The following is a 15,485-nucleotide window of genomic DNA, read 5'->3' as shown; positions in this document are numbered from 1 at the left end:
TAACACTGTCCTGCAAAAAAAGTAATTTTGTTAATCCAGTTGTGAGCTCTAACTTGTAAAATGTTATTGGCTGTTGCTGCACTTGCTTATTGTTTATTTCACCACAAATTAATGCTAGTTGCCTTCCATTTAGCTGGTGGGACAAAGGTGGAGGTTTCATCTTTTAGTTTTCCAGATATCAAAGTTTCTTTTATACCCGCTGCTTTGCTTTGGATTAATCGGGCTGTAGAAAGGGCAAAATATTTAAAGACCAGCTCAGTTTCTCTATTAGATTTACACAGAGTAAGTCTACTAAAGATTAAAAAAAATCAGTTGGAAGGAGAGTCATTCAACATAAGAAACTTTCTGCAACTTAGGTTTTGTAGGCAAGGCAGAATGATGAGCTTCCTGCTGCTCAGCAGTCAGGAGACAGTACACGTGTGCTCCTTAATAGGTATGTCAAATTCTAACAAGAAAGCAGCACTACAGTATTTACACTGTACTGTGTTAGTGTTGAGACTAGCTTACAAAAGGAATTCAGGCTGTTAAGAAGCACTTAAGACACGGTGAATGTAATGCAGATCAGCAGAGCCGATATTTGTACCACCTAATTTTGGATTTCTTGGCTCCTAGTAAAGGCACTGGTCACCAGTAAGCTGCTAATGCAGGTGAGCTGTACTGTATTCTGGAAAGACCTGCTTCATCAGCTAGATAAGGGGCCTCGGTTCCTGATTTGGGTAGTGCAAATAATTCCTCTTATTTGTTTTCCTTCTAGTTTACCCTGAATTTAGCATTGAAATAGAGCTGGAAAGTTAAGCCAAAATATCTTTCTTTATTATTTTTTTAAATACCGAAGGCACAAACTTGGGAAGAATGAATAATATATACTGATGTGTGCATATTTGTTCCGCAATGTTAAGGTCCACCAGGCCGCGAAGGTCCACGAGGGCCACCAGGCAGTGGAGGACTTAAAGGGGAAAAAGGGAACCCAGGTCCACCTGGTCCACCTGGCCTGACTGGTCCAAAGGGAGATCAAGGACCACCTGGACGCCAGGTAGGACAAGAAATGGAGTTTTCCTCTAGTTAGTTTTGAAATCCAATAAAAATGGAATATATTTGGGTGAAACATGCAATTTAACATAATAAAAACAAAAATGTGGTACCTAATACCCTGTCTTGTAGCAAGGTAGAGGATCTTTCCTTAGCTATCTCCCAGTATCTAGGCAGGATGTGCCTGCTATATTCCCATGGGAATATATGCAGCCTTGTGTTCCCACTCTCACTGACAGCCCCCATGGCCTCAGCCCTTCCACAGTGTGTTTGGTTGTCCCCCAACTGCCTGTTCCATTCTGGTTCTCTGGAACTCCTGAGATGAAAGAATAACGTGAGGCTCTTCTCTTCAGGGGGATCCTGGTCGTCCGGGTCTGAATGGAATGAAGGGTGACCCTGGGGTTCCAGGCGTTCCAGGATTCCCAGGTATTTCACTGGGTATTCCCAGATATTTAACCAGCATTTTGAGCAAAAACCTCCAGACACAGTAACAACAGCCTGTTTAGGCCATTCCTGTAGCAGACTTTGTAGAACAGCGTGTTTTTTCACGGAGTAACTGTGTGAATTTGATGTTTCAGGTATGAAAGGTCCCACTGGACCCACAGGACCCACTGGCCTCCCAGGCAGCCAGGGACTGCCGGGCCCACCAGGTAGGAGTCTTGGGTAGTGGCACTGTCACTTTTGCTCCCTGTCAGTAGAATTTGTTACATAGATGTAGGACTGAGTTGGTCTCATGCAACAGTCAACATGAAGTGACCAAGATTTTCACCACAATTCCAATCTGTACTTTTTAGCCCCTAATTCTAATATGTTTTATACTTTGTATCTAGTCTATATGGATTAACTCCTGTGAGAGGGGTTCTTAGAGGGGGTCACCAAAAGTTTTTGTCCTATATATGCACTTACTATTTTTTGCAATGATGGAGCTCTTGGCTTCTGATTTTGAAATAAAGAAACTGTTTCTAATGGTGTCTTCCACCTTGGTTTATCTAATACCAGTCTTCCTTCTCTCAGGTCCACCAGGTTTACCAGGTACCATTGGACGAAGCATTGTTGTCAAAGGTGATCCTGGTTCCCCGGGTCCTCCAGGACAGCCTGGGTCCAAAGGGCCACCTGGATTGCCAGGGCCACAGGGATTGCCAGGTATGATCCAAGGTGGCTGCAGAGGACATGACTAGAAGAGTACCTGAGAATAAATGGCAGTGCCAGTGACATGGCACAGGCTGCGGAGATAAGTTACTGAGCTCAGCAAGGGGCAAGAGAGAACTGTGGGTTAATAGATAAACACAGGATTCCACCATATGCCTCTGGTTTAATGGGCTATTCTTATGTATTAGAAAGAAGCAACACATGAGTCACGGACAACTTGAAGATTTCTGTAGTGAGATTTCAAGAGCTTTTATTTCAGTTATGCTTTTGTGTGTTCTAGGTCCAATTGGTCTTCCTGGTGACCCAGGGAGAGATGGACTTCCTGGTTTTGATGGTCCAGCAGGACGAAAAGGAGAGAGGGGTCTTCCAGGCCAACCAGGTATGGTGTTTATGCTATGAGGACTTACTGGAAAAAGAGACTTCCACTTCTGAATGAAGGCTAATACTAGGAAGTAAGATCTTTGCTTCCTGGGAATAATGATAAAACCATAGTTTTAGGATTTTCTTAATGCAAAAATATTATAAGCGACTGAACATACTTTGATTTGGAATATTCTCAGCACCAACACGTTGCTGGTAATTGCTGAATAACATTGTCAAATGCTTTACCTCGAGTTTAATGGCACGCCCTTTGCAGCACAGATGATAAGAAGAGATAATGAAAATTATAAGAAACTGAAGAGAGTGATTAGTAAAATAATTCTTACTTTGCATGGAAATTATGAATGGGGAAGCACAGACTTCATAAGTGTTTCACCAAAGTCAGAAATTGGATTACCGTTTAGGCATTGCTTAGAACTACTGAACTACGATTTACGAAATCAGACTAGGCACTGGGACAATTTTCTAAAGGTGACAGGTATTAAGTAGCTCTCTATTGCAACTTGTGAGAAAAAGTATTAGAATTAAAACAGTTAAAAAGAAGACAAAAATCCATAACACCTCTTTTTCCTTTTTCTCTGTGCAGCTATATGAAATTGATAGCATTATTTTAGTTAAAAAAATGTAAATAATGACTGCAGAATAACATAGTCTAAATATTTATACTTATATTTCCTGATATTGCTGTTCAAGAATAGCCTTTTCTGATACATTTCTCAGTGACTTGACTAATTTTTCTCCCATTCAAGACTCTTCTAGCTCATTTCCACTTATAGTAACCTATGCCAAAACTGGCACCAGCTTTTCTATTCATTTTGACGGACTTTGGCTCACATGTTACCATAGCATGGCCTGGAGTGAGACTTGCCCATTTCTGGCTCTGCCGTTTATTTTGTGATCTTGAGCAAGATATTTCAACATTATCTTAAGCTGCACATGCAGATATGTTTTGGAAGTGGGAAGCTGATTGAAGTCATTCCATTGGCTGCCATGTCCTCTGCAATTATCATAGTGCCTAACAGCCCTGAGAGTATTTAACTTCAGAATGCCCCTGCAACACAGAGAAGTTCCACTGTTACAACCACCTATGACAATCTCCCTGACTCAATCGAGCTTAAATGAAAAAAAAATTTTAAAAATCCAGGAAGACAGCAAATATCATGCACTCAATCACAAGACTAACAACCTTTCAGAGCTACGTTGGTCCTAAAAGAGCAGGCAATGGTGTTAATCAATACTGTGTGATGTGTTTCTCTCGTGTGAACAGGTTCACGGGGAATACAAGGACCTCCTGGTCCTGATGGCTTACAAGGCCCACCTGGTCCTCCTGGAACAGCTTCTGTTGCTCATGGATTCCTTATAACTCGGCACAGCCAGACAAGGGATACACCACTATGTCCACAAGGAACATCAAGAATATATGATGGATTCTCTCTTCTATACGTGCAAGGAAATGAGAGAGCACATGGCCAGGATTTGGGTGAGATATTTTGTATGCTCTCTCTTTAAGAGGAAACATGTTGTAGCTGCTTCTTCAAATGCTCAGGTTCTCTGAAGACACAGCAGTCTTGGAGAATTCCTAGATGAGGATGGTGATTGCATACTAAAATCTGCCATCTCCAGAGGATGCACACTGTAATTCAGGATGAAAGAATGTAAACCAAAATGGAGAAGTGAAGTTTTTTCCCCTATGTGACAATCTGATAGCACTTGCTGTGCACTCACAGGAGGGAGAGGAAGGATCCACAAGTACTGTTCTCAAGGAATTACTATAAAAAGCAATTGCTATATAATTATAATTGCTATAAAAAGCAATGAAGTGAAAACTCTTATATGTCTTACTCTGTAGGTACTGCTGGGAGCTGTCTTAGACGTTTCAGCACCATGCCCTTCATGTTCTGCAACATCAACAATGTTTGTAACTTTGCATCAAGGAATGACTATTCCTACTGGCTGTCAACCCCAGAGTCAATGCCGATGAGCATGGAGCCACTGACTGGGCAAAGCATCCAGCCATTCATTAGCCGGTGAGGCTAAGCAGGCCATCAGGTCTCTTTTAATATCTGGATAAATAGTACATCATACCAATGTGTTTCCAACATGCAGGTTGGGTATTAAGAGATATAACTGTTATGTTTTGTTCTGGGAGAGACTAGAAAAACAGTTTGTTTTAAAGTATTCATTGTCTGCAGAGGTTCATCTCCCTGCAGCAGTGATAAGAAGAGGTTGTACAAGCTCTTTTCAAACAAGCAATCTCTGTAGTCAGCAGTGTGAGATCACCATGGACAGGAAGAATATAGGAGCCATTTGCTTTAGGATTAAGGCACTCACATGGGGACTTTGAGCTTCCATTTTCAGTATTTTACCCAATGTAGTGAAAATACAGACACTTTTGAGCTCCAAAATACTCTTATTGCAGTTACAAAATATGTGAGAAATAGAAGTCTAGATTAATAGGTGAGCCTCTCACAGGTCAGTTTTGTTCCCTTGTCAGTTTAAGAATTCTTAATAAAACATACTCCTATTATATTTTAACATCGCATGTTTCTCTGGTACTTCCCCTGTGTCCAGATGTGTTGTGTGTGAAGCTCCTGCTATGGTGATAGCTGTCCACAGTCAAACCATTCAGATCCCTTCATGTCCTCCAGGCTGGGACTCCCTCTGGATTGGTTACTCTTTCATGATGGTAAGAACTGCCTCCTAACTCCAGAAGCAGCTATTGCCCACCTGTATCCTCAGCTGTTTTAGGACACTGATAAGAACTGCAAGGGTTGTCATTTGAAAGCTTTTACCTTCAATCACTAAGCAATGCAGCCAAGATTGACAGTACACAGATCCCAGTGTTACTAATGTTTATGGAGGTGTCTGACACCACATCATCTCTGCCAAGAATGAACAGTGACTTTTCAATAGCTGACTGCTGCACTATACAATTTTTAACACCTAAATTTTAACACCTTGTTTGTGTCTTTCTTTCCACCACTAGCATACAAGTGCTGGAGCAGAGGGCTCTGGACAGGCCTTGGCATCACCTGGATCCTGTTTGGAAGAATTCCGCTCAGCACCGTTCATTGAATGCCATGGTCGGGGCACCTGTAATTATTATGCCAATTCATACAGTTTCTGGCTGGCAACTGTAGATGTGTCAGAAATGTTCAGGTAAGAAAGCCTGTTTCTTGTCTATTGCTTTTTCCAGAATGAATGCTTTGGAAATTGAATTTATTCCAAAGATCAAAAGATATTTGTTTATAGGGGTATAGGGAAATAATTTAGCTTGTTTTCCCCCTCACAACCAGTTTTTCGAGTGTTTCTTTGGTAAACCTTTAATATTATGTAAAAATATGCTAGGGCATATTCTGCTTTGCAAGGAGCGAGATTCTTTGTGTGTCAATTCTTATTCACATTTTGTCATAGTACCTCCCCTGAAAGTAGTCCTACTGTGTTTACTATATTTGGAGCCCAAAAGAACAATTTTCTTTTTCTTTCTTGCCAAACTCTTCAATAAACTCAAATATTTGAAAAGGTAGTTCACAGATATACAAGGGATATACAAGGGATATACAAGGGATATACAAGGGATATACAAGGGATATACAAGGGATAGGAGTGAAGGGCAAGATCAACTCTACTTAAACCTTTTAAGGCAAAGGTTCATATGACTTGTTTTTAAAAATCTTGTATGAAGAAGGTTTCCTACCCTCCACGGCCAGCATTTTCTTACACATTTTGCAGAAGGATACAGGATGACATTTTGGCTGCAAGGAAGCCAGTGGCCATTCTGTCCTCAACTTCTCTGCAGTCAGAATTTCAGCTGAAGTCTCTCAGCTCCTCCCAACTTTTTCCCTTTCAAGTTGAGTAGCAAATAATTTCTTCACTGAAGAATTATCTCATTTCACAGAATAAATATCTACTGCCCTGTTTGTGTGCTGATAAAAAGCTTTTAATATTCCCACTGCCACCTAATTTAAAAGTGTAGCTTTGTGGCACAGGCTGGTACTATGCTCTGAGCAGTGGTGGCCCCTAAGTTGGTTTTGTGTAACACCTACAATCAGGGTACTTGACATGATAATTCATCACTTTTCAGTTTTCTGGGTAGTTGATTATTGGTAATTCACCAGTGAAAACTTCCTATTAGTAATTTCCATGCACCCTTGAGATTTCTGTCTCTACTGTTTTTTCCCTCCCATTAAAACAACTTACTTCTTCATTCTATTTTTTTTAAAGAAACTTTTAAGCCTTTGACTTATTTGTGTACACACATATTACACTAATTATATTAATCTCCCATCTTGTTACCCTTTCAAAATAAAAATAAATTATTTGGTAAAGTTACTACTTAAATACAGCTCTGATTATAGCAGTACTTTTGATGTGTTTTTAAAGTATCCTTCAACTAAGCAAACCAAAGGCCAGAAACACCCCCAGAAATAGTCTCAAATGTACGCAATTCACCTTCCCCTCAGGTAGTGTTTGTGCTCCATCACCTGCCAGATTGAAACAGGTGGTTAGCATACCTTGGGGACAATGAGACACTGACACAACTGAGCATGTGTCACCTGGTGCTGGGAACAGACAGAGTGATCTCTTTTAGAAAAGCTCTTAAATTCAGGATTCATTCCCTGCTCACATACTGCAAAGAAAAATCTAATCCAACCTTTTTTTTGTGTCTGTCAACCAGCAAACCTCAGTCTGAGACACTGAAAGCTGGAGACTTGAGGACACGTATTAGTCGTTGTCAAGTTTGCATGAAGACAACGTAACATCTTGGAGAATGTTTTATAAAACAATTGAAAATTCCTAAGATGCACTGTCTTCCAGCTGCAACAATGGTGCTACTGTGCAGAAAGAAAAGAAAAAACAAATCCAAACTGTTAACCATGCAAATTCAAGTGTACCTCACTTGTGTGCCAAACTAAGAGTTGTTCAGTATGTATTTGACAACAGGACTAAGATGAAAGAATTGACCTCCTGGAAACAGAAAAGAACACTCGAGGTTCACAAAGGATCAGAAGATGAAATTTTTCATTTCTCTCCCTGTACCAAAATGGCACCTTTTTGATCTACCAAGAAAATAGAGGAGAACACGACGCACTGAGTATGTTTAAAATAACAAGACTGCAGTTTTGAAAAAAAATTTTCATGGTGCTACTAACCCTACTGTATTTTTAATATGAAATTTTAAGCTTATTATCTCTTTGTAAGTAATGAAATGTGTATATTGTGTAAACACCTTTTAAATCTAAATTTTCAGTCATCTAGAAACAAACCAGACTGATCTAAAAATCCTTATGTTTAAAATTAAAAGATAAGACAGTATTTTATTATGAAACTTGTGGTACAGAGAGAATTTACCCCTCTTATGCCAACTTATTCATTTAATTTTTCATTTCCTTCCTCAGTTGCCAACCTGATATATTTGGGGAATGCACAATTATTCTGAAGTAATTCTGATCAGGGTTTTAAATGTTGTACACCATACTATCAGTGGTTTTATTTGTGCTTAGAAATCCCAAACCACTTGAAAAGGGGTTTTTAATCTTGTGAAAATATGTGACATTATTAGCCATATTCTATATCCTTCTTTTAAGAATACAAGTCACATTCACATTTTAGTAATCAGTTTGGTTTAACCAAAACTGTCCTTTGGGAATATCCAGTTACCAAAGCATTTAGGATGATGCTTATATGAAACTTCAACTCTGAAATGGTGTCATATGTTTTATCCAAAATAGTATACATGCTAAGAAACCTTCTGAATAAAATAAAGCATAAGCTGGTGGAAACCTTCCTATTTACAAATTACTCTTTTAATCTTATATGAATTTATACACATCCACAATGTATTCAGAGTATACAGCAACTTCTTGTGTATGTATAGTTCATATAAGGCCTTGAAAGATGGTGCATGCAGTCTTTCTGATGTCAGTTTGTAAGAATCCGCCTATATATGTCTAAAGAGTATCACTACTTGTGCAATAGCTGAAAAGTGATCACTTTTATATGCATGACTGTTCAGCTTCAATGGTCAGAGCATTTCATTTACCCTCGTGTGTAAACAGCTCCCTGACAATGCAGGACTCTGTCAAGTGACAATATTTTAATATTTTCATTGTATATTGCCACCTCGACTATCAATACAACTTAACTTGTGAATTAATGAATCACCTTCTTACAGGTGATGTGTATTTGTTTATTGAATACTGTTAAGTAATTTATCTGCTAATGGCTGTTCATTCTTACCTTCCAGTTATCCCTGTAAACATGGAGCATCTGCCATCTCCTTGTTTTACACATTTGACAAAAGACATAGGTGACTAAGCAGGTGGCAGTGCTATACAATGAGATTGGTGCTGATTTTTAAAGCTTTCAAATATGAAACTGAAGTTCTTTAGTTTAAAGTGCAAAATAATGATAGCTTTGTCTTTTTTCCATTAGCTGCAGTTATATATGTTGATAGAGAGTGGCATTCAGCCATGTATATCTTTCAGTTCAGTTTAGTTTGGTTTTCTGATGCATGTAATAATAAACTGAACCTGCTGCTACCTCCAAGTCAGGAACTTGGTACCAAAGCTGAAATAAAATAGTAAGTCTCTTCATGTAAACACAAGCCCTTTTCTTGCTGCTGGCTCTGCAGAAGTCTAACATGAACATAGCAGCCAATCCCTAGTCCTAAAACAGCAGAAGTATGGATGCTAAGGCCAAGGAGCTCTCGAAGGAAAGGGCTCTCCCAGCCTTTCCTACTGACACCCCATTTGTGTTTACCAAAATAAAGTGTTTGGATGTGGGGACATGGAATGGAGTGAACCATGTTTAGTAAACCAGTGCATAACTGGTACTTCTTTGTAAGATCTGGGCTTCTCTTGCAGCATGTAAAACCAGGACAGGAGATCCTATTCCAGGCTAAGGTACAGAGCACCTTGTGGCAGCTTCAGGGCCCAAAGCTTGTGAGATGACCACAGAAAAGTAAAGTATGGAAAGCAAAGCAGCTGGGCTTGTGACAGGTCCATTCTCTGTTCTGTCCCTGCAGCTCTGGCCCTGACCTAGACAAGAGTTCTGAATGTTAATCAGCTTCAGGCACAGAATTCCAAAGGGGTGACATTTTGCCAAGAGAAAAGTAGTCTAGACATGAAGAAACATCTTTTGAGATCTGCAGCACAGATTCAAGAGATGTTGGGTTAATTCCCACCACACATTTTGTGCCTTAGAGCAGGTAAATCACTTGACCTTACTGATCTATGTAAGAAAACATGATTATTATTCTCTCCTTCTTCTCGATGCTTAGACTGTAAGCTCCTTGGGGCAGAGACATTGAGGGGGCTCAAATGTTGGTCGGGGCCTCTAGGTGCTATCCATCACTATAAACATTAAACTACAGGTAAACATTTGTGTTTGCAGCTTTATTGTTAAAAAAAGAAAATACTGCTTTGATCATTGGAGCCTTCAAATAGTTTTCAACAACACCTAAATAAGCATCTCTGGACACCAGTTAAGGCTCTTTTCTGATGTCTGGTATGTTTTTGCAAAAGTTTTTATTCTCATAACTAATCACATAGATTTGGGTTATTTCAGTTAATCTCAGCAGGCACCTGGCAGGTCTGAGCTGTTGGGGACATGCCAAAGCCACTCGAGGGCACCACAAATGTGGCTTTGACAGGAGCTGGGACAGCAGCACAGCCAGGTCTGGCCCTGCCTGTGGAGGAGGGAGGACTGCAGGGAAAGCTCAGCAGGAGAGGGGTCCTCACCCTTCGTTGCACACTACCCAGGCATAATTCTTGTAATCTGTTGCAGGAGGGGCACTGTAAATTGCAACCAGAATGATGAGTGAAAAAGCACAGTTTTTCTAAAGGAATACTAGTTTTGATTCTAGGCTGGATTTTACACTGTTCTAGTGTTAAAAAAGAAAATGTTCTGCTTAAGATAGACTTTTCAGTCCTTCTAGAAATCCTGTTACAAAGAGGAAGAAGCTTCCTTCAACATCATATTCACTACTGAGGTGGGATTTTAACTTTTTTAACACTCCTGCAGCCCAAGGACAACCTCTAACTGAAATGGGCACACAGGGTAGTGAACTAGATGTCACACACAAATGTTGTGAAGCCCTGAAGTCTGCAGCATTTTGTCCTCTGCTGTGTAAGTCAATTGCTCTCTAGTGACCATTTTCAACAGAAGGTGCAGGAAGGATCTGTTTTAAAAAGTAGTTCTACAGCTTGAAAAAAACAGCATACTGATTTTGCAAGCAACAAATACTCAAGTTCTAAAATCTGATGTTCTTCAAATATTTTCTATATACTTTGATACCCAGCTGCAGTACTTTTATAGTCAGCTTGCTGCCTGAACTGTGCTGCTTTGCCATCCTTGGGACACAGCTGAGGGAGGGCTGTTGTGCCAGATTCAGGACTGTGCTTCTGGGAGTCACATGTTGTGTTTTCAACAGGTCCTTCCCAGGTGCTTCAGATAACCCAGCACTGCTGGGCACATAATACTTCTGCTACTTCCATGGCTGCTTCGACTAGAAGCACAATCTGAAAACTGCACAAGAGACTGGAATAATTTGGTCTTTCCAGGTTAGTCTAGTGAAAAAAGCACAAAATTTGCTAATGGGAGTCAAGGGCAGTGATTAGCTCAGGGGAGTAGTAAGTATTCTACATTTAAAATGTAGCGTAAGTATCTAGAACTCCCAAGCTTTGCAGCAGACAGGTGAGCACTACCTGAGGATGGAAGGTGACAGTAACTGGTCAGTACCAGACACCTGCTGTCCCTACAAAGGGGTCTCTGCCCCTTGGGTGTAGCACAGGATGGGGGCAGAGGCTGCTCTGCCACCAGTAGCTTCAGTGTCCACCGAGCTGTTACCTCACTCTCAGGCTGTAAACATAATCCTGCTTTAAAAAGTTGTAAATTAACTCAGAGGGAAACCAAAGTAACCAAACACTTGGTGTGTTTCTTTAACAAAAGGGGGAGAAATTTCTATCTTCCAGACATGTACAGCAAGCTCAGAGCTCCTGCTCTCCCAAAGACATACTGCTTCACAGTTATGCATGGAAAAAGGAGGGGAGAAACTTCTTTATATACATTTGAGTAAACACTATTGCTGTAGCAAAAGAGGATGCAGGGATTAAAAAAAATGCAATACAGATTGTACTGATACCTGGTACCTCTAACAAGGTCCTTTCAGTGCTGTGAACCAGTATTCCCCAGTATTTGGCTAAGGGCTCATGCACAGGCCATGAGAATTGGGCAATGAATTTCCAAACAAAGACTTTGAAGATGTATTCTAGTGACTGTCTGGATTCAGTCAGGAAGTTTAACTTTCCTTTTGGCTTTAGCTGAGAGCTCTCACTATCCTTCAGATGCAAGAGAGCTTTGGCACCCAAAAGCTTGGCTTGAAAAAGAGTAAAATTGTGTCCCCCTCTCATAAAAAAATGCCACAACCTTCCAGCAACTGACCCATTTCAAATCCAATCAGTCAAAGGCAGCTTGCAGTACTTCCTGTGACACTGTCACAAAACTGGACAGAGTTTGGATAATTGTCACTGTTTGTCTGTACTGCTGGTAGGGTTGTTTATGCTGTGGTTGAGCAGCCCTAATCTCTTTTCCCTCCCAACACAGGCTACACATTATGCAAATGGACTTAGAAAGGGGCTAGTTAATTCGAGGAAAACCCTATCCTTACAGCAAACTTGACCTTTCCAGGGAGTTGTTTCAATGTACTATTCTGAGTAACAGGGTAAGAATTAATTCAGGTAATTTTAAAGAAAGGTCTCATTCAACATATCATAGTAACCACCCACATTTATGGAGACCATATACATTCCCATCTATGGGTAAAAGCCTCTTTCTATAGAAAAATATTTGCTGTATCCTTCATGTCAGTAAGGATAAGGTAAGCACTACCTTTTGTTGGTATTTTCTGACTTCAGTTGTTTTTACAGGCAGGACATTACTTGAAATTATGAGATTATCTATTTGTTTTTGGGTTTCACATACTGAGACCTATTTACCATATCCTTAATACCAAAGTGTCACTGCAAAAAGACACAATGCCAAAACACACTTGTTCTCTCCGACCCTGAAGTCAGGTTCCTATCTGGTAACACATTGCTAAAAATTTCTTCCAGGACTAGTACTTTTTGGTCACGAGACTTCCATATCCAGTCACGGACAAAATTTGTGGCAATTTTCTGTTCATGTCTTCTACATTTAAAGCAGAAAACATAGGAGTTTTTTTCCCCATTCCAAAGTTTAATTGTTTACAGGCACCGTGAATCCATGGCAAAGAAAACTTCTGGGCGTTTTTCTGTATGTTACCTTCTAAACTAAGTGGAAAGGCAAAAAAAACTGGAGAGATGGGGAATCGCTACCCGGAAACAGTGCTAAAACTTCTCCAAATCTTCAGGGATACAGAGCGACATAATCACTTTCAGAAACAGCAGCTGCAGCAGGAGGTCTGATGGAAAAAACTGAAAAGTTTGTTTAAAATTAACACCCAGACACGGAGCTACATGAACACGTATTTACTGCAAGTAGCTCTATGGAAAGCCAAGTCAGATAAATATAAACACTATACAGAGCTTCAAGCCAGTCTCCCAAAACCGCAAACGTGATGTGTTTTACAAAGAAAACAACAGAACAATATTTACAATGGAAGACAAAGCCAGATCAATCAGCCCAACTTTAAAACAGATCTGTGGAGCAGAAATAGCAAATATAATGAACAGTTTCAACCATATATGTTTTTGTTTGTACAGATAATAACTGTCCAATATCAAATTAAATTTACAGGACAAACATTGTTCTATCATTGGTATTTTCATACTATACAGCAGCATTAACGGGTAGCTGGAAGGTAGTATATAGAGTGATATGTTTTACATCATCTGAAAATGTTCTTCCAGCACAATACTGAATAAATTAGTTACTGTAAACTAAGAGATTCAAAAAGATTGCATATTTATTATGCCGTACCTATTAGTATTTGTACCACTATACTTGAGGTTACCCATTTACTTATTAATTCAGCATGTATTAAATCAGTGCTGTATATTGTACAATGGCAGCCTCAGGGAATCTAATATGAAATAAGTATGTAACAAATTCCTTTAAAACAACCTTTTCCTTTCACATTAAATGTTTAGAACTATCTTAATCCAAATTTTGATTTCTTAGAAAAGATGTAAAGCTTTATAAAAAGCTGTCTATGTATTGCATTATTCATTTATGAGACCAACCAACAGCTATATGGCAAGACAGTATTATGGTCTGTAAGAGTGGTCGTGTTTTTAATTCTTGTATCTTTAGCAGCAAGTAATTGTACCAACTGAAACTTCTCTTCCAGAATCAAAACCAGGTCTGTGCTTTTAAACCCTGTAGCAACAGTTTTTCCTGTTACTAGACATTGTGTAAGCTGACTGGTACCATGTTTCCTAAAAAAACCCCAAAACAATCACCTCTTATTTTAGTGACATGTACATTTCATTACTACTCAGAAATAGATCTGGGTACACATCACTGAACAATCCAAGCTTACAGTGTCTAATTAGTTACACAAACTGTACCAACAATCTAAAGGTTGTTGGAGGTGAGGCAGCCTGGCACATCCGTTGTACAATATACATGTGGAGGATTCCCAGCTGTGTGGTGCAGTACAGCATGAGGATTTGTGTACCACTTTAAAACCCTTTAGCAATCATCAGTGCCTTTTATAATCCATTGCATGTACCTATGACTAGTGTCATGCTCTTTTAAATTCATAGCTGTGTTAAAAAACTAAACTCATTTCAACCAAAAAAATTTCAGTACAAGAGTGAAGCACTTAAATTGTAGACAAATCAGGGCTTATTTTTAAAATGTCAAATAGTCATTGTTCACATTTCTGTCAGTGGGATAAAGACAATTGATGAGCCAACATTTTAATTTTACTTTTTTTCCCCATTATACCAGAAAGAAAGAACAAAAATAGTCCCAGATGAAAAGTGGGACTTTGGTTGAATGTAAGATCAATTAGGGTGGTTTCCCTTTAAAAAGCTACAGATGACAAGTCTAATGCAGAAGTCACAAACATTGGATATGACTCCGCAGTTCTCCATTCGAATCCATGAACAAGAGCCTCATTTTACACAATTAATATTTATAAACAAGAACAAAAACAATCTACAAGACAACCAGCCCATTAATCCTACTTTGTACATACCAAAATTCTGAGCAAAAAAAAAAATTCTGTTTAAGCTCTGACAGACACTTGATTTAAAAACCTCTAGCCTATGCTCAAGAAATACCTCCTGTACCATAAAAGCAAAACTTTAAAAAAAAAAAAAAAAAAAAGAAAAAAAGGCAGAAGAGGCCTCTTTTCCTCAGACCCATCCAGTTTCATGGGTTCACCCCTCAAGCTAATGTGCATGTCTCCCTCCCTCCTTCTGCCCAGTCACCTGGAAAAATCTTGAACTGCCAAAGTATTTCTAAGCAATACATGTTTTAAGATAACCACTTGTAAATGTACCAGAGAAGTAAAACCCATGTTCAACAGACAATCAGTAACCAGCTTTGACTTCTCAGAATAGGATTTTTTTTTTTTTTTTTAATTAACAAGAGAGGCAAAAGAAGAAAGGGACATCCAGGGATCTCCTATCAGCATTCACACTGCCTCCCAATAGATAGGACATGAAAGACCAAATTCCATCACCAAAGCACAGCTATGAAAAAATGTCAATTCAAATTAATTCAATTGTAGAGAGCCGACGTCTATGAAAAAAAATAATTAAAAGGATGTGTGTCTATGTCCGTGCTGGTGGAAATGAAAGTAGCCGGCTGGAGTTGAGCTTTGCTTCCAAAAGCACCACACAGTTTCTGGAGTTACCAGCAGAAAGTCTTCTCTTCCAACAATGGTTTCCATGGCAATGCAATCAGTCTAGAAAGGAGGGGGAGAATATAAG

At 39.4% G+C, this 15,485-nt stretch overlaps 2 protein-coding genes across 2 annotated transcripts in view; one reads left to right on the top strand and one right to left on the bottom strand.

The window, feature by feature from the left end:
* Positions 1–9,116, top strand: part of COL4A5 (collagen type IV alpha 5 chain) — an 88,915-nt gene extending 79,799 nt beyond the window's left edge. Inside the window, exons 42-51 of the mRNA XM_056491630.1 lie at positions 900–1,033; positions 1,383–1,455; positions 1,608–1,679; positions 2,044–2,172; positions 2,459–2,557; positions 3,827–4,039; positions 4,409–4,586; positions 5,131–5,245; positions 5,546–5,718; positions 7,238–9,116. Of these exons, the coding sequence (XP_056347605.1) occupies positions 900–1,033; positions 1,383–1,455; positions 1,608–1,679; positions 2,044–2,172; positions 2,459–2,557; positions 3,827–4,039; positions 4,409–4,586; positions 5,131–5,245; positions 5,546–5,718; positions 7,238–7,319 (1,268 nt within the window). The 3' untranslated portion in view covers positions 7,320–9,116. The remainder of the gene's footprint in view (positions 1–899; positions 1,034–1,382; positions 1,456–1,607; positions 1,680–2,043; positions 2,173–2,458; positions 2,558–3,826; positions 4,040–4,408; positions 4,587–5,130; positions 5,246–5,545; positions 5,719–7,237) is intronic.
* A 3,939-nt stretch (positions 9,117–13,055) lies between these two features.
* The window catches only part of IRS4 (insulin receptor substrate 4), a 28,073-nt gene continuing 25,643 nt past the window's right edge, over positions 13,056–15,485 (bottom strand). Inside the window, exon 2 of the mRNA XM_056491631.1 lies at positions 13,056–15,460. Coding sequence (XP_056347606.1) covers positions 15,456–15,460 — 5 coding nt within the window. The 3' untranslated portion in view covers positions 13,056–15,455. The remainder of the gene's footprint in view (positions 15,461–15,485) is intronic.

Source organism: Oenanthe melanoleuca, chromosome 4A (assembly GCF_029582105.1).
Source record: "Oenanthe melanoleuca isolate GR-GAL-2019-014 chromosome 4A, OMel1.0, whole genome shotgun sequence".
Taxonomy (NCBI): Eukaryota; Metazoa; Chordata; class Aves; order Passeriformes; family Muscicapidae; genus Oenanthe; species Oenanthe melanoleuca.
This window is presented reverse-complemented; position numbering and strand designations above follow the sequence as displayed.